The following is a 21,626-nucleotide window of genomic DNA, read 5'->3' on the forward strand; positions in this document are numbered from 1 at the left end:
CCTTGGACACAATGAGATCATTCATCAATAAATCATCGTCTGGACTTATCTCTAAGCTTTCCTATCATATCTTGAATTTTAACGTAATGGGGAAGAGGGAGGGGTCGAAGAGCGATTGTCATATTTTTGACATTTAAATCATGTCCAATACTTTGATGAATTTCATACAATACCAATTCTCTAAGTCAGAACAACTCTATTTTGGCATGTAACGATAAGCATCGAACTTGTACAGGTTTTACTCCTGTTTGATTAGAAGAGTATTCGAACTCGTATCTTTTGAAGGCATCAAAGGATAGAACGCACTCTTGTGTCCGAGTCTAGTGTCTAGTGTCCTTCCTCCAGTGAACAAGTATAGATGGACAGAAAATGAACAAGATTGTTCATAGATAAACGATCGATGTTGCAAGTAGTGTTGCAGCAGCCGAATCATTGAAAGAAAATAATAATCAGCGACACTGGACAATCATTTTGACCGTCGCGATTGTGCCTGACGTCCCACCCAAAAAAAAATCACAATTAACTTTCTTTTATGCCCCTCCTCTTTCAGAAGAGATGTGACTTGATTAGATTATTTTGTTCTGCCTGGTAAATAAGGCGATTCCAGCGTCGTTTCACTCTGAAAGACAACAGGAAAAGGGGTCTATTACGTGCAATTTTCGCTCGTCCAATTACTATCAACTTGTTTTGTGACAGAGGTAGATGCGGGAATGGCAGATATCCTCTCGCGGCCGTTAGCCGTCGTAAATAGATCATGACTCCATTCATCGGTAGATTTGTAGAAGAGAAAGAGTTTATGTGGAATGAAAGCAAGTCTTAGTACCGCTGGGATGTACCGGGTCATCTCCAAGCAGATGACACCAGATTCCCGACGCAAAGTAACGCCATTGTACCCCTTGATCGTTTGCAGGTGGTTTTGTCCTGCTCCGTTGTGGCGCGAACATTAAAGCGGGATTTCCGCGCGATTCATCCTCACGGGCCTGCGCCCGTCTGCCTAATCGTCCGTCAATCCCGATTTCTGCGCCCGAAAAAGCAAGAGCAGCTTTTCTTGAATATTTGACGATGACCCCCCGTTTGCTTGGTAAGTTCCATACATTCTATCATTTTAAGCGAACTGGCCCCAAATAAGCCACTGTGGATATCATCACTTTGTGTTGTGCCTATTTTAGTCTACGGTAATTAAAATTGTAGACAAGGTGGCTAATTTAGTTGATCTCATTCTGCTTCCGTACCAACTGGCGCTGGCAAACAGACCAATTCTGTTTCACGTTAAGCATTTCCGTCTCTCAAACTTTACATGGATTCATCGATGTTGTGATGGAACACAACCAGTAAAGGCAGTGTTTCATGGGAAACTAAATTAAGAGAATCAACTCATACACATACACACACAAATACAAAAAGTTACAAAAGTCGTCCAACGTGTTCGAAGTGATTTGTTTTCGTAATCACAATTTCATATTTAGCTCCCTGAATCAAAAGCACAACAATATTGACAGCAACGAATATCTGAGTGTGCGATTGGGCATTCAAATTTCATTACACTCAACTATCCGAAATCCGCTGTGTTTCAAAAAGAAAAAAAAAAGAACGCAGGAGGTGGAACAAGTTGCCCTTCGGTGTCATTAACCCACCGGTTTACAAATTCCAAAATATGATTCCATAGTTCAGATATCGGAGATGTTTATCTGTAACCTTTTAGCGCACCGAGTTCAAGCATAAACAAACCTTCACTCACCAACGTTAATAAGCAGCTCTCTCGCTCGTTAGACCAAGGAGGTACAAGCCGAGCTCGCCTAGTACCTCCTTAGTTAGACTCCAACACTCTACAGAGGAGCAACAGTTACAGTCTCAACTACTTGTACTACTTGTCTACAAAGTCAGCGCGTAGTGCGCACGCACAACCCGTTTGTGGCAGGTCTGAACGGAGCAACAAGTTTTGAGTTGGACAATTACTATGGTAGTGTAAAGAGAAACATATCTTTTTCGAGCCAGACGAATTTTAACACGACTGTAGCAGAGAATGGACAGAAATTCTTTGAGCACCAACACGATTTTTTCCCCCCTGCTAAACGTCATTCATCCCTTTGTTGTAACAGGGGGAGCGACTGGGGGCGTCGGGGTATTTTCATTTTGTGTTTTGCTTTGTTTTTGTCTGATAATCACATATTGTTCTCCATTTAAAGGAACGATTTGTAATTGATTTGATTGTTTTAGCTCTCCTCTGATCTACTCAGTCGAATTCGAGACTATCAGCGTATGAGTTGAATATCCAGGTTGTATTATACGTATACGTTTGTACATTTCATTGGTTTCCTTTTTTTCGACACCCATTTATTTCAGTGTGATGTGCAAAATATACCTCACAGAAATCAAAACTGCAAAACGTAAGTTTCACCAGGACCAAATTAATGACGAGTCACTGAAAAAAAAAGGAAGTGAAATGTGTACATCAAATACATGTCTATCACTTCTTCAAGACACGTAAGGCCAACTAGGATTGAATTATGGACATTACCTTTTTTTTTTAGATACATAGATCAAATTAAGTGTTGAAACGTTAATTTTTTAGTTCATGAAAATACGAAAAACATGAGAGGTGTGTCGTAACAAGCAGTTTTCATGAGACATGCAATAAAAGGATTCTTTATCGTCTCTGCAAAACTTTGATATTGCTACAACTATAGTGACAGCACAAACACTACGATTCAGATCCCCTGAATAAAAGCAATCGTGCGGTAATCACGATGATATTTCTCAAAGATTCGACGGCTAATCATGAGCTACGACACCTTAATCACTCAATAGCGATTTGCTGCTGATGAAAATACGAGTAAAGAACTGGAGGTCACTTTTCTTCCCAGCAATGTACAAGAAGAAAAAGTGATGACAAAAAAGTGAAGAGGAGGAGGAGGAGGAAGAAGAGGAAGAAGAAGAAGAAGAAGAAGAAGAAGAAGAAGAAGGAAAAGAATTAAGGTAAAGAGACAGAGAGAAAAGAAGAAGAAAAAAGAAGAGGAGGAAGAGGAGGAGAAGTCGCTCCAATATGCATGAGTCATGAATTGGGACACGGCATATCGATAGAAGTATGCTTACTAACAAACATGACAAACAATCTTTTTTTGTAACACATAGTGGAAGCTGGGGTTTGTATCATAACCGTGAAAGACGAGAATACTGCATATTCCCTATTAGGTTTTTTCTTGAACAGAAGAGATACATCCTCCCCAGAACGGTGAGTGCAGGAGGGTACCACCGACTAAATCAGTAAAATATGTAGAGAACTAAAAAAAATGTATATGGAGGGAATATTGGCAACAGTTTGATCAATAACATTGTGCATTCTCTACAGCTTCCTTTCCCAACCCCTCCTGACAATGCTGAGATAACAATAATAACACACTTACAAAAAAGGAAAAGAGAAAACTAGTATTTTTTGACGACGTTCCAGCCCCTCGGGCGGTGCAGCATTACATTTTGTCGATGCGAAGATGCCAATACGTATAACTGGCGAAAAATCAAAGTCCCAAGTTCACGGTGAGCCATCGCACTCGCTTTATGAGCACAGGAATATGAGGAAGGCATCGCGACGCTTATCAAATATGAAGGGGCGCTGATTAGGGGACGAAAATCATCGCATGGAAGCTGAAAGCCCACCCGTTTTCCGATACCAGCGCATCTCTCTCCGCCACCAGACAATCTGAAGCTTCTCCGGGGGTCTCTCTCTCTCCCCACCTTCCTTGTTCTCCACGAGTAGATTAAATCATCTCATGAGGAAGATGCAAGATATTGTTTGGCGGAGGCGTATGCCACCCATTCATCAAGATTACCACGCAGATAATAGAAAGCTTTCACTCTTGTGTTGTTGTTTTTTTTTTCTTCCCTCTTCGTGTTTCCCCACTCTCTTACCTCCTTCCTCCCTGTATCTTCTAAACCCGTTATGATATCGCGAATATCTGCAAGATGCCACAACCAATTTGTTCACCATTCAGTCTCCCATATGTGTCTTTTTTTTTCTTTCTCTTTTCCTTGTGTTTTATGCAGGAAATAGAAGCCCCGTTAAAAGAGCAGGGAAGTACGTGACGGCTTTGGCTTAAAAAGCGTCTCTATACAAGAAAATCGAGTTATTTTACTCTAATTCTAACAGTAAATCAAATATTGTTCAATTGAAAGAAGAAAAGAAACCTTGGTTCTATCGGTGTAACGGACCTAATATAAACTAGATAGTTCAATCGAAATTGCATGGCAAACAGTTACAAGGATACACAGTGACATTGCTTTTTAAACGTGGGCCATGTGCTGCTTGCTCCTTTGTGATGAATTTCTGCTTGGCGAACACTCAGTGAATATTATTCACTTGTCTCGTCTTTCTACACGGCCTTCCTTGCAGCTCTAGACTCGTTAGTTTTCATATTTTGCATATTGAACGCGTGATTTTAGGTCGCATATGCAGAAGAGCCATTAGATAATGATACTTGCTCATCCATTCTTGACGTTATCCGACCCTTCATCCCACTGTGGGAAAATTCCTTCTATAATTTTTCTCTTATCAAATTTAAAAGATGTCGGGCAAAAGTGAACACATCTCAGATGCCCTTTAAAATGCTGATTTCGATGATCCCTGGGTAAAGCAAAAATATGAGGGAAAAAAGAAGTAGTAGGTATCATCGATGGAAGTGATATGGTATCCGCAAGTCAGATACAACCTCAAACCGGCATAGCGGAGGTAGGTGAAGATGAAGGAGCAGGAGGAGGAGGAGGAGGAGGAGGATGAGGAGGAGGAGGGGAAGGAGGAGGAGAAACTGGTGTAGCGCGCGCAAAATTACGAAAGCGATCGTCCGCAATCTAGCCTAAAAAGGGCACCCGGGCATTTTCAAATTACACCGATACAACCCCTTATGATGTGTTCATTACTGATTCAATGGGATTCATATTGGGCTGCGAGTTTTCGTTCCGACAACAGACTAACAATGATGATTGATTATATGAAGGGAGTGCCCTAGCTGCTTACTGTCAAAGGCAGCGAATGGAGGAGACAGACAGATGGAGAGAAAGAGAAAGAGATAACGAAAGAGAAGGAAAGAGATGGAGATGGAAGGAGGGAGAGGGGGAGAGATAAAAACATGAAAAAAAAAGATGAGAAATAGTGAGATGGATGACGAAACATATAGATAATGTAGTAATGGACAGAATCGAACAATGCAAGGGAGGAAGAGAGTAAAACGGGAGGGGGAGTGTGAGTAAAATGGAGGGGGGGGGGTGAAGGGGAAACACATGCACCATGACGACAACACGACATGAGAATTCATTGGGACATTGAGAGAGTGAGGTAAGATATCAGGATACAACGAAGGAGGAATGATCGATAAAATGACGATAGACACAGGCCGGAGAAATGCAGTGATGAAGAGGTTAACAGGAGGAGGCATTAGAATATGTTTCAGTCAAGGGCTAGATAAATATATAACGGGATCCGGCTTCATAAAGACGTACGCCTTGATAATCTGGTTAAAGGAACCACGAGTTTTAGCTTTTACCTTTCAGGTCTTGCAACGTTTGAAATATAATAAAATCATTAAAGAGAAAATCACACAATAAAGTGTCAGTTCGCCAGGCATACTTGTGTGTTCTGAGTTCAAGTAACACGTTTCCATGGAGACAGGTACCTCGTATTCATCTTCTTCTTTGTCTTTATGTCTGTGTGTCTATCTCTATACTTTGTTTGGTCGTTCTTTCATCCTTTCTTTCTATTTTTGTTTTCCTTCATTTTTGGCAGTTTGTCAGTCTCTTTGTATTCCTTTTTAATTCTTATCTTTCTTCTCTTCCTTTTATCTTTGTCTTTCCTTATTTGATTTGTCTTGTTTTGTTTTGTTTTGTTTTTGTTTTAAGGCAGGTACCCCCAATACTACAAGGGGACATCGTGACTGCTCGGTTACAGTGTTGGTGACTGCAACACGTTTGCAGACGGCATGGACGTGAACCCAGCGTTTGTAATCCCCGCGGTGGCTCGAAACAAAATGAATGGCTGGAGCGGGAGTCTGCTTTGTTCTAGTAACGATATGGAAATATTAGTGATACTTGTCGAGCACTGAAGCATTTTCCCCCTTCATCATTCCGTGGGACAAGTAATTAACAAACGAGGTGAGAGAAGTCTGCTTTCCTCTCCTCCACGCATGCTTGAGAAACATGAAACAGTTTGAGAATTGATTTAAAGAAACAATAACATTGACGGCTATAAGATGATGCTCAGAATTATGCACGCCATCATGCATCATAGCGGATCAATTTCCCAGTGTTCACTGTCTTCTGTCCCCCGACCAAATATGACACGCTTTGCCGCAGAATCGTCAAGTAAAATGCAGAGATATCGTTTCTCACTCTCTCTTTTATTTCATACATATTAAAGCCAAACATTTGGCTTTATCATGCATTTATATAAAAAGATAACCACGAGGAGAAATTAATAAAAGCTAACAAGCCATGGTATTACGCTATTTAAAGAAGTGAAATCCACGAGAACTCTGCACAGATATAGATTAAGGTGAGTTAAGTACCTGTTACATCTTCTCATATAATTTGACGGCATCTGTGATTTTGCAGGACGAGAAGTATAATGGAATGAATATGAACGCTTACACCGTACCAAAGCAGGCAAATCTGTACTGGTGTCAGTGAAGTCGGTATTTTCTTCGTAAGAATATTAGAAACAAATGTTCATAACTTAAACCATCTGTACAAATAGATGGTTAAACTTTCAACAATTTTGACACAGACGTTAGATATTTTGTATTTATTGTCTTTTTTATACGAACGTCAAAATGATCAAAGATGATTCTTTTATTTCCAGCTTTTTTTATTGTAGCGAACGAGGATGACCTCGGGATTCATCTGGCAGTCAGTCTCCGGTCAAGGGTCACCAGACTTGTACGCCGTCATGCAGAACGACACACGCTTGCCTACGTATTGCCTAGAGAGATAGTTTTCTGTCATCGCCCAGCCTCGGAACTCTTCGGAGATGTTGGTGACGTCATAGTGAGAGGGTGCCAGAACAAACTGTCAGGACGCAATATCCCAAGACTGCACCGATTGACTTATTTCTTCTTTTTCCCTCACTCTCTCTTGAGACGTTTTCAGAGGTACACCTTGCAGGAAACAGCCACCATTAACACCGAAGCCTGATCGAGTCGTATTCCACCACTGCGAGTTTAGAGTGTAACGAACGAATCTGACGTCTTCGTTTGCTTTTGAAGAGTAAAATGACAAGAATAGCATCATAGTCCAAAGGAGTTTGGACGTATTATCTTTCCTTCGATAATATTTTTTGGAACATATGTGTTTTATATCGCTTCAATTTTGTCTCGACCTTTGTCTGATCCTTTTTCGTTCACTAAATATTCCTTGCCTCTTTCTTTCATGATTTCTCCAATCCCTTCTTTCCATTTTTTTTTTCTTAATTTGAGATCCATGATAAAGGCAAGCAGTGAATTGAGGAAAACACGTTTTGAATTGTGAGCTAGAAAAATCATGATTGCTCTGTCTTTTGCAAAACATTTTTTTTTTTTTTAAAATACAACTGAAATGATTAGGAACTTTTCTCAGCTCTCTTACCATTGTCATGTGACCAGTTGTTTCGGGAGGAAATTCTCATCTAAAAAGGAAAGATCGGTGTCAAACAATCTGCTTGCTTGCTTGCTTATTTTGTTCTTTTTTTTCTATCGCAATAGAATATGTAAAAATACAGAACTGCATTTATAATTGAAAAGCATGGAGAAAAAAATGTAGGTTAAAGAGAGAAAGAGAGACAGAGCAAAAATGTCTCTTCGCGTCCCGAGCTCTGCGTCTCTCTGCGGTTGCAAAGTTCTCATGCAAATATACGTGTGGAACACATTATGCGACAAAAGCGATAGAATAAAACAGAAAATCGTGGAAGAGGAGAAGGAGGAGGAGGAGGGAATGAGCGTGAGGAGACAGAAAGACGGGTAAGAGAACGAATAACGGCGAAGTGGAGATGATGATGAAAGGATGATGGCGTCCACGAGTCGAGGAGTGGGCCATTTTTCTGATGACCCGTGCACGAAGTCGCGCGAAACATGGCTGCGTGATTAGGTGGACTCAGTGATTGACAGAGCTGACACCACCATCCATTAAGCCTTAAATAACATCTCCTCAAATCTCAATAAGACACAGAGAACGCCCAGGCAAAGGAAGTGGCAATATATATATATAAACAAAGTGTAACACTTTTTCATTTGTGTATCTATATAGGTGCGCATCTATCCATCCATCTATCTATCTATCTATCTATCTATCTATCCATCTATCAATCTATTTATCTATTTATCTGTCTGTCTATCTATCTACCTATCTATCCATGTATCTATATATCTACTTACCTATCTATCTGTCTATCTATCTATCTATCTATCTATCTATCTATCTATCTGTCTGTCTGTCTATCTATCTATCTATCTATCTATACTATGTCTACCTGTGCTTCGTATCTAATCAATTATGTCGTTTATATCATGTTAGAAGATAGTTACACTTGTATTATCATTTTGGTATTAACATTCAGCTCTGTTTAATGCCTTTCGTGTTTTCAACCTTCTTCTCTGTATCTTGATACCATTTAGATCTACATAATGATAGATCATACGCATAAGATCTGTAAAGCTGTTGATTTAGATATCAACAGTGTTTATTTCTAATCTATCCTTTCGTGTATTTTCAAGGAGAACAAAATATGACTCGTTTGTCAGGAAGTCTCCTACAGAAATTGGCACCCTTATATATCGATGAAAAATCTACTAGCACATCTGTGTCCCTGTACATAATGATAAGATAACAAGAGTTTGTAAGGTAACTGGTCAATGACCAATTCTACGTAAACAGAGTTTTTTTTTTCTTCGAAATACTTCGATTTCCAACCACCCATCTGATGTTTGCATTCATTCCCAAATGCAACTATCATATTACACTGAAAGTTTATTTCAATATCGTACGAAATTCGTTGGAAATAAGAATCCTGTACATAATATTTGTTAACCAGAACAGTTAATTGACCCTCGGTGGTGAAACGTGGATCTCGCCACAAACTTGCCGAGTCTAGTATGTGGGGAAAAAAGCAAAAACCCGAACACATGCTCTCAGCTTTACACTCGTGTTTGTCGTGAAAGTTCGTGACTTAGAACATACAGACATCATGGTGTCTAAATCGAATAAAAGAAAGGAAATTCCCCCTTCATAATGCTTGTCGTAAGTTAATCATTGCCTAACTTTATTGAAGGTGATGGTCACATAGTACATTATGGGTTCAGGCCTTCTCTTTAGACAATCTACAATCGGCGAGTAATACGGTAACCGTATATATCCAGAAGGGCTCGTATTTCTGTGGTCTTCTGCCAAATGAAAAATGTGTTGTGAGGTCAGCACTGAACGTCCAACAGCAGCTTAACATGTGAACATCTGGACTCACCCTCTTCAATGAAAAGGAGTCAATATCATTCATAATTCTAGCAACTAATTTTAAAGAAGTGAGTGTAGAACATATACAGGTTCATTATGATAATCATCTATAAAACGCAGTAAACTTGAGTGACATTCCCCTTCAAATGTATTTACCAATAGCTGCTTGTATGTACATTTTTGTACGAGTGAAAAATTGTTTAGTCTTAAAAAGCCAGATATGAATTATGCGATTCAGCATTGAACGAAATGCTTCAAAACAAAAAGAAGAATGGAAACCTGTGTTGCAAGGTCAGATGATGAACAAATTCGACAAATGATTACTAATTCTATGAAGAATTCGACAAATACAATTCTGTGAATGATTGGTAACCGTCTCACAGTCTGAAATTCGTCAATATTCGGTGCGACAAATAACGTATTGCGACTTATTTACGCCAGTGAAGGGCCATTATGTCAATCAGTTGCAATAAAAACAACTCGACACAAGAACACTGAAGAAGGACTAATTTGAGTAGAATGACGTATTGCTACACATTTTGAAGAATTAGAATGTACAAAGTCGGCTTGTTTGGGGGCTGTGCAAACGATGTCCCTCATTGATATTTGGATTTTGCAAGATGTGGCGTATGTCTGAACGGCACTAAAACAAGAGACACCAAAACTTACTGTTCGAAAAGTATCCGAAGTAAACTGTTAAAAGAAGAGGGTTTTCGACCTCGAATAACCTCTCCGAAATTGGGGTAATCAGAAAGTTGACGGTGCTGGCAGTGCCACCAAGACCGCCCTAATATCCCGGGTCGGGAGAGGGTGAGGGGAGAGCGCATCAAACATGCCTGAGATGTAAGTCTTGCTTTCATAGCCAGAGACGTTTTGACTGTCGTGAACAGATGCGACCGACTTGTGGAGACTTTGGATCAACAAAAGATCCTGAACGCAAACTCCGTTCCACTTCCGGGGTCCTGTTTTTCCCTCATCTCCGATGCCATTTTGCTCCAGATTCAAGCATCCCATCACCCTAACCACCCTCTCTCTCTCCCATCTTTTTTTTTCTCTCTCTCCTCTTTCTCTGCCCCTCCCCAAACTCTTCCTCCCCCACCTTTAAATTCACACTCAGTAATAACCAACCAGTCAATGCTTTGAAAATCTGGGGTAACCTATTCCCTCCTTGAGCTGTTTAAATTTGGAAACTTGAATATATTCCCATGCTTGGTCTCATACAAAAGAGATATGACTATACCTCCTTGCTCATTCTTTCTACTGTCCATTCTTGCTAATATTGTGTTGGTGTGTGACCTAGTGGTAATATTGCCAGTAGTCTTGACACATTACAATGATAATTCAAACGCAACATTCAACAGTAACGATAGTCCTATTAAAACGCACCACCAAGTATACGCCTGCTCCAGGTTGCATAGTAAACGCGTTTCACTTCCACCCCATTCTAGAACAATTTTTATTTTGCTTTCTTTCGTTTCCTTTATTCTATTTTGGTCCGTTGTGGAGGGCCCCAACTGCCAACGATGCCCGTGACAACCTTAAATGGATAGAATAGTGTTGGTTGAGATGAGGATGAAGCTTTTAACTTTTTGCAAGATACTCAGAAACCACTGATGACATGTTAAGGAGCATACAATTCTAAGAGGAATTCAAAGTTTATTTGTTTGTCTTAAAGTGCCTGAGATATCCCAAACTTTAATAAAACAAAGAGATTCTAAATAGGATCGCTTTGTTTTGGATATGTCAGCCATTTCAAATCCAAGTTTCATCACATAAACTTTGAATTCCTCGTAGAGTTTTACGCTTTTTCCTACCTATTTCATAAAAGATTTATCATTATCTCACAACCAAACCTGTCTCAACCAAAACTACATCATCCCTTTAAAGTCCCCTACCCCACCCTAGTGTCCCCCACCCTACCTATCCCTACCCTCGGAAGTCGTTGTTTTAACTGGGTGAAGAGAATCAAAGGTCAGAGTGATTTTCATTAGGTTCTCCATTTCACTTCTTCAAATAGAAATCCCTACATCTACGGATAGCTGTGATATCTCACGTAACACGGGCTACAGCTGATCATGCAGACAATGTGAAAATCTGTAACACTGAAAAAAAAAAGAGAGACTGCTTGATATTAAACATTTCCAGTATAAGCATATATAATACGACGAGTGTCTCAAAAAACAGACACTGAGTCTTGAGAGTGTTAAGTTGATCGAGCCAAATCTCGCTTTATACGGAAAGATGTTTTCGGGGAATTCCTTTCCCTCAGCACAAAGACGCATTGATTGTACCGTGTCTATAGGTTGACACAAACTACTTTCATGGTATCCGACGGTGATCATACACAGTGTTAGATATACAAAAAAGACATAATCAAAGTCTGCCGAGTTTACTCACAGTGTTGACTAAGTATCAATAGATACTGTCCCATGAAATATTTGCGTTCCCTATGTAAGTTTGATGATTATTATGTCGTCACCGATCGATCACATTAAGCATGTTAAGAGCGAAATAAGCGCCTTAAAATTTTTGACCTTGTGTAATCATACTGGAAAATCAGAATAAACACCGCCATACCTCTCCCTATATCTATCTATTCATCCGACTATCTACGCATTTATCTATTCAGACATCTACATATCTATCTATTTGTCTTTATATCTATTCATCTATTCATCTTTTTATCTGTTTATGAATTTATTTTTCTATTTGTTTACTTACCTATCTATCTATCTATTTATCTTTCTAACTACCTATCAATTTATCTATGCATCCATCTATGTATCTATCCTTCTACTATCTATCTATCTATCTATCTATCTATCCATCCATCTATCTATCTATCTACATATTTATCTATCTATCTATCTATCTATCTATCTATCTATCTATCTTTCTTTCTATCTATCTATCTATCTATCTATCTATCTGTCTATCTATCTCTAAACACTGATGACGCGTGTGTTTCTTTCCAAATCTACAAGTACAGTTAACGAATCCAACAAATTAACACATGTTTGTGCAAACTGTGCATTAAGCATGCAGCGATCTCTCCAGTATGAAAGCAGAAACGATTCCACCTGCTAGAGAGATATTACACTGCATTATACCAAATAAGGACCATCAGGATCTCTTACTCTTAACACATCGCACGAACATCTTCCCTTTCTAAGTGAATGCCTCGAGAGTGACATTCACAATTAACCCACTGACTACGGACACCCGATCAATCCCAGGGCAAGGTTTGAGGAGATTTGAGATTCTCGAAGGGGAATGGCTTAATATGTTAACCTGAGAATTGTCTATCACGAAAGAAGCACAATATAGATACATGTATATTAACCATCCATCTTGTTTCTCTTTTATTTCCTGTTGAAGCTGTGACAGCATTAAGTATTAGAAAATTAGAGCTCATAGAAATAATTCTTTTTTCGGCTTTCTAGCTCCCTGCACTATGTTTTCCAGTTTACAATACTGTTACTCGACGGAAAACAAATTTGAGCAAATCAAAGTAAATCTATTCCCTAGATATGACATGAAATTGATGGAAAAGTAATTTTTCACTCCATTGCACATTATTAGAAATGTCTTACTTTTGCCCATTTATAAATGAAGAGTTTGTTTGCAAAAACCGATAAGTCCATTTTTGAAGATTTTTAGGTACGGTCTCTGTCATAAAATACAAAATAATACCTTTTAAATGATATATTGGTCACTACATATAAAGGTACATTTATGAAGTTATGGTCAAAAGAAGCAAAGATTTTCTTATTATTCTCTCTATTTTTCTTGACCTTTAATCGCAAATATCTCCATTTGGGAAATATGGACTTATCGGTTTTTGCGAACAAACTCTTCAAATAATTCCGCCAACACTCTAAAGATTCATACCATTAAATCTTTAGTTGACTAGGCACAAGAAATAATTTTTACTAGTGCTCCATTATATAGCGGCAAATGAGACGTGTATACCCCACCACCAGTGCTCTTTATTTCTTGTTTATTTTTCCACGTTATGTATTTTTTTTTTTTTTTTGCAATTTTGACTTTGCAAATGATCACCGCCGTGGCGGATTGGTAAGGGAAAAAAAAGCAATTTAACTTTTGACTTCAAATTCTTCCGACACAGACTTCTTTTGTTTCAACCGAAACCCGACTTCTGCAAATAAGGTTAACCTTTTACTACAACAACAAGCAGAGACAGACAGACAACATCAACAACAACAACAACAACAACAACAACAACAACAACAACAACAACAACAACAACAACAACAACAACAACATATTTTGCATGATAAGGAAATAAATCCAACCTTAAACAAAGGCAGGATGAGCAATGACAAAGAATGAAAGCCATAAAAAGCAAACAACCTCAGAGTTGAGTGTTGAGATATGTAGCCGATGCCGACGCCTTTCCTGACCCGCGTCTTCCCTTCGCCATCGTGACAACAGAGAAAGAGGGGAGGGTGACTCATTACACCAGACTGTGCCTCACCATTTCGCCTTCTTCTTAGTCACCATAACATCCGCCTCAAAACTACAAACGATCGAGAGTGATTTTCTACAATCCACAACGGCTTGTCGGAATAGCTAATGAAACACTGATTATTCAATTCAAAAAAACTCTAGCCTGATTCTCCTACTCTCATTGCTGGTACAACATGCTCAATGGGACAGCACTCAAACGCTGCTCGACGACTCATGCTCAGACAACAAACAAACAAACAATCCAAAAAAAAATGCCATTAATTTTTAAGTACTTTGTGGCTGTGCTATGATTCACGATGTGTGTTCATGAAGGCTATTGGACCCCTGCCTATAACACTCGATGAGGTTTAATAGGTGTATCTTCACTCATAACACACATGCCGCCTCCGTTATGTCATCCAGGCGAAGCGCCCTCATCATGCCTTTGTCACTATACAATTGTTTCTGATCCCAGATATAGACGACGCGGTGCCTGTGCAAGAAATGTCGGAGATAATCATACCTTAATAGTCAGCAAATGGTAGCAATCAAGCATATTGTGCCCCGCGAAGAAGAGAAGAGATACCATGGGTGTATACGGACGTGGCATAACACTGTGTTTCCCTCAAATTTAAACAAAGACGTTGTTCTTGATAAAATCATAATCATGTATATGGATAAAACCAGCAAACTGGACTCAATATGGTGACAACCATGTCATTTTTGATGATATGAGAATGGGATGCGACGTATTTTGTATATCGTGTGCATCCAAGAATGAATCAAAATAAATTCATAAATTCATACTATGGGATAATGGTTAAATACTGTCATTGTGTTGAAAAAAATAGCGTTATAGGAAGGAATTGTCTGTGAATTATCAAGCAGGTCATTGAAAACGATACAAATTGAAGGAAGATGACAAGATTTCACAGCTGGTATCATGACAGTGCTTCTCGAATAATAACAACGAAAGAAGACACTGGATCCTCAGCTCAGCGTGGTGCGACAGCGATGGGTAGGCAGTGAATGTCCGAAGCTATTCGGCATTCTGATTCTGTCACTGCTGGAGAAATTTCGTAGAGGGGTGACGAGCTAGCTATACATTTTTTTTTTCTTTGCCGAATTGATATCTGGTTTGGACAACCAACAACTATAAAGGGCATTTTAACAAACCTTCAACATTTAAGCAAATGCACGTAGGAGTGTCGGAAGGTTGGAATAATCATAACTATGTTATATCAATAGTTGTTCTTTCCTTGTTCAGATGTTTACAGGATCATCAAGAGATCAAGGTGTTGAATAAAGATTGAAAGTTATCATAGATTGTGATTCAATATCCATATATTGCTTCGACGGAAGTCGGTTATGCTATTTTTTTTTTGATCGAATATGTATGTGTCACACAATTATGAAAGTGCGTGCATCAACCACGCAACTCCACGTACGCCCTTGGGATAGGGGCCTAACCAAATAATAATTATGAAAAGTTGAAATTTGACGAAATTGCTACAAGTAGTTCAATACTTCTTGCTCTTAGAAATATCAGCGATGGCAGCATTTTGATAGAAGGAATACAGAAATTGATGAAAGACTTCAATGACTGGAATGTATTTGCATCTTTCAGATAACAGTCGTGTAAGTGTCGGCACTCAGTAGTTCATTTCAGTAATAGATGTTGACCAATTAACTTCCCTTCATTTTATAGATGTCTCTCCTTTTGATGCGCCAAGGACAGAATCATTGTCGCTGGCCACTACAAACGAGAAAGTCACGAAGATCCAAAGCACTTTGAGGAAACAAAGCAGGTAATTTACGATATAACGGACGTGCATACGGGTCGGCAACCTGTGGTTTCTTCATCAAGTGCGAAAGCGTCTGTAAATTGTGGGCGATAGGGCCGAGCTGTCGTTCAGAATGGCACTGCCCAGCTTCCCCGCTGCTCCGGCGCGTGCACCTCTTCGCGGTCCTGTAGTGATAATTGGCGAGTAGGTCCCTCTGTAATAGTCGCCGTGGATGTAGACACAGCGGCATAACAGCACGCCTTGTCAAAATGCCAGCTACGTCGCTTCCTGTATAGCCTCGTGCTTATTCAAATATTCAATACGTATAGGCAAACTAGCGCAGGTTATTACCACCTTTTTTGTCTCTTGCATGCGTATGTATTTTGCTCGTTGTCCAAGCGGCAACTATGGTCAATTAAGTGTGCTTTCTACGTCAACCCCAATTTAGCTTTCTACTTGGTGTTTATCCTCTCTAACTCCATCTCTCTCTCTCTCTCTCTTCTTGTTTGTCTTTCTTTCCTTTTCTTCTCCCATTTTTGTCCAGGTGCTTTATTTCATCTCAGAAAGACACTACCCTTAAACAAGTTCCCAGTGCACTAAATAACTAACTCTCCTTATTTCTATTCCACAGGTATTCACACTTCTGTTACTCGACAAGACACCGGTCTCTAATTATTGGAAAAGCTCTTGATGCAATGTGGGTCTAATTACTGCCTTTGTGGATACGATTTGTCTAAAAACGGGCTAGCGTGAAGTCAATCCATACGTCGAGATATCTATTTTGCGACCGAGCGCAACGACAAGGACTTCGTCGAGCAGGTCTCGGGGAAGGTGGGGTTGTGGCTCTGCCAGCTACGACAATTGACAAGAGACCTTAATTTTATGTGAAACATCCTGGTGTTTGCTGGCAAATAAAGCCATAATTCACATCTCCCCTGAAGGCAGAAAGAATATGCTGCCAGCACGAAGAGAAACAAACATGACCCGTTATAAGAACAATTATTTATTTGAGAAATAGTGTATGTGATTTTTTTTTTCACTCTTTAGTTTAGGGAGGGGTCAAAAACATGGATATGAGAAACGCAACCCTATATTCAACGTGTCAAGATGAATCACATTGAGCGTCATATTGTTGGCATAACACGACTAAAATATCCGTGGCAGTCTTTGGAACACGACAGGCAATAAGAGATCGCCACAAGCCGTGAATTCTATGGTAGCTTTCAAAGCATAACATTCGGAAGCACCACAGATAATATATCCCACTTTCTTTATGTCGATAAAAACTAACATGTTGATCAACCCCTCCATAACTTTGACTTACACTACTATATCTATAACATCGACAATTAGATGCACAGTTTTAAACACACGTGATTTAAAGATACTGATAACATTTTTGCTGATTAGGAATACACCACATCAAAATTATAATCTATAAATCATATCACATCATGTCGTGCCATACCTTTCATTTTAAGATGTTTTCCTCTGAGCTTCACTGATATATATTTGTTTATATGTTGGTTGCCTATTTTTTGTTCATACGATTTCACGTTTGTGAACACAACATTTAACTGCCAGAAATTTGTAGATCAAGTTAAGTACGGCACATTGTGCCATAACCTGTTAACATTCCACACCATATTTATGCTTTTCATATAGCTGTGTTATCCCTTAGGCGAAAGTCAAATTGATTGTTCATTATCAGCTGCAATTTATCTACGTTATTTTGTCTACTTGTTCAAACACAAAAAAGATAGAAGTTAATATCGTTCTTAATATATTCCCATGTCATTGTGACTACACCTATACCAGGTCAAAACGTCAAGCTTACCAATAACTTTTCTTTGCATTTAAGTGATGGTACCTCTATACACCTTAAATGTATATCATTGCGCACAATTATTGTAATGCGAATTGGTTAAAGTTTTTGTAGAGTCTCAGTAAAAATCGGTCACATTGCGTGATTGCTTTGACGGGAAATAAAAGGAAGACTATTAATCTAACATACATTGAGTTCATTCAAGTACACGAATGAGTACAATTATCATGAGTATTAACTTATCTTTATTGTGTAGCGACTGCAATTGGAAGTATGGGTGGATATGTTATTGAACGTGGTGCATAACAGTGTACCTGTTGAGTTGCACGTCCACCGCATCGTATCCCGGAGATATGCAGGCATGGCAGGTGTCGGTGGCTATGTTTACGCGTCCCTACAACCCGAAACAACCCTTGCTATTGCTAATCCAGCTCGCTGTTTTTATTGTTGTTTTTATTATAACTTTTGCCGTTGTTAATGTTGCTGATAGTTTCGTGTCCATTTTGTGTTCTTAGCTTTGTTTTGCCCCGTACTTCTTCTTTTTTTTTTATTCTTTTTTCCAAACCCACGGCCCTGCAAGGTCATTTCCCGCCTTGGAAGAGAATGAGTTGAGACCCGAGCCTGGTCCCGGGGACAATGGTAGGGGGTGACACAAAGTGTGGATCCCCCCAAATTTCCAAAATACCTTTTGTCGTAAGGCAGTAAAGCCTGAGAAGTGATCATACGTTCCATCAAAACACAGTTTACACCGAGGCTGCCGTGCTTTCCCCGAACAAAAGAACTGAACTGGTGTATGTTGTTTTCCCCCTCCCTTGGCAGAATTGACTCCATTTTTTTTTCCATCTGTCCCGGCCCCCTCTTCTCCAGTCCCACACCGCACCGTTTGCATGTCCCCGAGTGATAGCATGGCAATTAGCAACGAGAGGGGAAGAGAAATAGAGAAAGACAGGGGTCGGAAAGAGCCAACAAAATGACAACACTATGACTCGTCGTTGCCGTACTGAATAATTATGGTGTCAAAGATGAATGGGATCCCATGTTACGGTCCGTCTTTCGCAGAATGAGTTCATTCTCGCCTCGTTTCGCATGTCGCGTACATTTGGCTGCGGCCCTACACATCTCAAGTGTGAAGATAACGACATGAAATTTACTGGTCAATTGCCCTTTGAACAGTTTTGCTCCCTGAAATCATTCTTCTTTTTCTTCAGCTCTTTTTTAACTCGTTCTTCCTCAAATTATACAAAGACAATTTTTTTTCATCAAAAAGCATTTGGTTGTCAAGCATTGAATAGTAATAATAATGTGATATCCACGCTTAAAAAGAGGAGCAAAAAAAAAAACACACCTCAGGACAATTACTGAAAGGCCTATGAATGAATAGATTATTATGAGAGAATGCATTGTGAATGACAATTCGGAGCGCATGCAACAAGTGACAAGCAATTATGACGTCACCTTTCTGTCATTGTTTAATCTAATTCATTCTACTTGACATTGACCATGCCCATGGACTTGAAACGTGCATCGCAGTTAAAACTCAACTATTCGGAGTCAACCCCAAAATCCTCATCATTTGTTTTATTCATTGTACAGTGTATTTCCGCAGCAAATACAAAAAAAAAAATAAGAAGGAAAGAAAGGAAGCAAATAAAGGTAGAAAATTACAAATGTTGTTGGGATGTACTACTTTGACGTTTATCAACTACTGGTGTTCTTCCTTATTTTTTACAAATAGCGATGTGACTAACATTATCACTCGCTGACGCGATGATAACAAACATAACATTCAATAGATCGTTTTGCAAACTATGGTTGTAAAAGTAAAGCGGGGAATCCCCTATATGCTCTGTAATAGAAGTGGATTGTTACTGTTCGCGTTCTTCCTTGGTTACTTAAGCCGCTTTCATCTCAAATCAATGCATATTAATGAGATATCATACAGCACTATGTGGATAGGGTTAACGTTCATAACATGTTTTGATATTTCAAAATCGTTAATAAAACGAGATTTACTCGCCAAAATAACCCCCACACAATATTTGCATAGCACTTTTATTTTTCTCTAATCGCCTGCTGGATTATGGGAAGCGTGAATCTGTAGCAGGGAGCAGTGACAATCACAAATCCCGCCCTAATCCCTTGATGGAGTCTGTGTTGCTAGGCAGCGCTCTCTATCCGTTGTGCCGAGATTTCCGATTCCACCATAACTTGAGTTTGCATGGCGCGGCGGCGCTGACTAAAAGTGAGCCGACACTCACAGCGGATTTCATTCTCTCCGTACTCCTGCAAAATAGCATCAGTGGTTAAAAGGAAAGGATCACTCTATCGACACTACAAAGTGTATCTCCCGCCATTATTTCATTCTTTTTTCTACCGCGTTTTCCACTTCTTGATTCTCTCAAGATTTCAGAAGTATGCCAACCTCAATGAACAAGACACTCATTGTGAGTGGCTACTGCCCCTGTTAAGACTGTTGAAGGTGAGAAGGATTTTTTGGTCTGCTTCTGCTTCCCTTCACCAGAGCTGATACAAATCTACAAAATGCAGGGTGTCAAGAAAGCACTACCCCCTCCCCCATCTCCCCATCTCCACCCCAAGCCCTTATATACATGTATACACCCACACTAACATCAAAACACCTCCCTTTCTTGAATCGCATTGCGGTACAGTTGTACTCCCTTAACAGCATTTCTGGGCCTTTGCTATTATTCCGCGTAGACGGAGCGCAGATTCAAGTCAGCTACTCGCCGCCGCGGTAGCAGCAGCGACGGGACGTGGACATGACTCGGGCTCCGAACACCCGTGGGCACTTCTCCTGCTGTTACCTGGTGCGCCATAATATCGACTGCTGTGTCGAACTACCGCCCTCTATCATCTGGCGAGCACGGCACAGCGAGGGCGGTACAGTGGATCTCGAGTGCCGGTTACTTGTGTTACGACACAGGCCTGAGCAAATTTACAGATGTCGCAGAAAGGCTGTGTAAACTCGCATGATAATGATACAGAGCTGCGGAACTCTCATGAATACAACAAAAACAGAAAGAAAGGTGGGGGGGGGGGGGGAAGAGTATGTAAGAGAGAAGGGGGAGAGAAAACATGGAGACGAACTTTTGCTTTTGTTTTTTTGTTTTTGTTTTTGTTTGTTTTTTGGTAATCGCTTATGATCATATCATTGTCCTTGACTGACCCTCGCTGAGTATCAGGAAATCATTCCGAACATGTGTTTTGCCATTCTCAAAGGAAGTTACACGTGTGGGACTTGCTTATCAATTCAACTCGATTTGTGTCTATATACCCTTATGAATTAGCTAGAATAGAAAGTAATAACAGCTTGCAGAGTGCTAGCTCATGTACTTTTTTTAAGCTGTAGGACATACCATGTGCTATTCATAAATTGTTTAACTCCCCCATTAATGTTGGCGTACTGACTATTACCGGATTTCCTCTCTCTCTCTGTGTGTGCCTCGATTTAACATGCCGTATACAGGTTGTTCCTTGAAACGGAAGAGCTGCATGCTGGGGCATGACATTGCAAATTTGATGTTCAAAGGAATATTTGAAAGCTGATGATGCAAACATGTGGATGATAAAAATAACGCTGTTTCAATTTCGTGATCAAAAGAATGCGACAGTTTACATTCGCGAAAGCCGCAAACTGTCTTGATGTGCTGCTACGCCGCACATGGCCGGCCGCGCGGAACGACCAGGGAGCGTTGTGACGCAGCCTTTCGCGGCGTTATCAGACTGTGGCCAACGTGAGTCAAGTGCGTGTGGTAATAAGGGGCGTACAGGCGAGCTCCCCTCTTCAAATCAAATAGTGTGTAATTACACGAAAAAATGTACTTCATGCCATTTGTCTCTGGTTAAATAATACACACACAAACACACGAACACTTGCGGTTCAGCACACACACTGGGAATGAATGGAAGAGCGACAGCCATTATTCAAATAGTAGCAGCAAAAAGGGGGACAAGCGAAGGGTATACTTGTCGCGATGACAGATCGAAGCTTCGCTCATTACTGGCAGGCACGAGTATAGAACAATACGCAATGACGGTATCGAGCCCCCTGGCAATATAACAAC

General features: G+C 39.9%; 1 protein-coding gene across 1 annotated transcript in view; it reads right to left on the reverse strand.

Annotated features, from left to right (window-relative positions):
* LOC139734935 (transcription factor AP-2-alpha-like) overlaps window positions 1–21,626 on the reverse strand; it is a 123,130-nt gene that overhangs the window by 72,887 nt on the left and 28,617 nt on the right. Inside the window, exon 4 of the mRNA XM_071645712.1 lies at window positions 307–320. Coding sequence (XP_071501813.1) covers window positions 307–320 — 14 coding nt within the window. The remainder of the gene's footprint in view (window positions 1–306; window positions 321–21,626) is intronic.

The sequence above is a fragment of the Diadema antillarum genome, unplaced genomic scaffold, assembly GCF_040938485.1.
Source record: "Diadema antillarum isolate AM-2024a unplaced genomic scaffold, OU_Dant_1.0 seq00000552_RagTag, whole genome shotgun sequence".
NCBI classification, from domain to species: Eukaryota; Metazoa; Echinodermata; class Echinoidea; order Diadematoida; family Diadematidae; genus Diadema; species Diadema antillarum.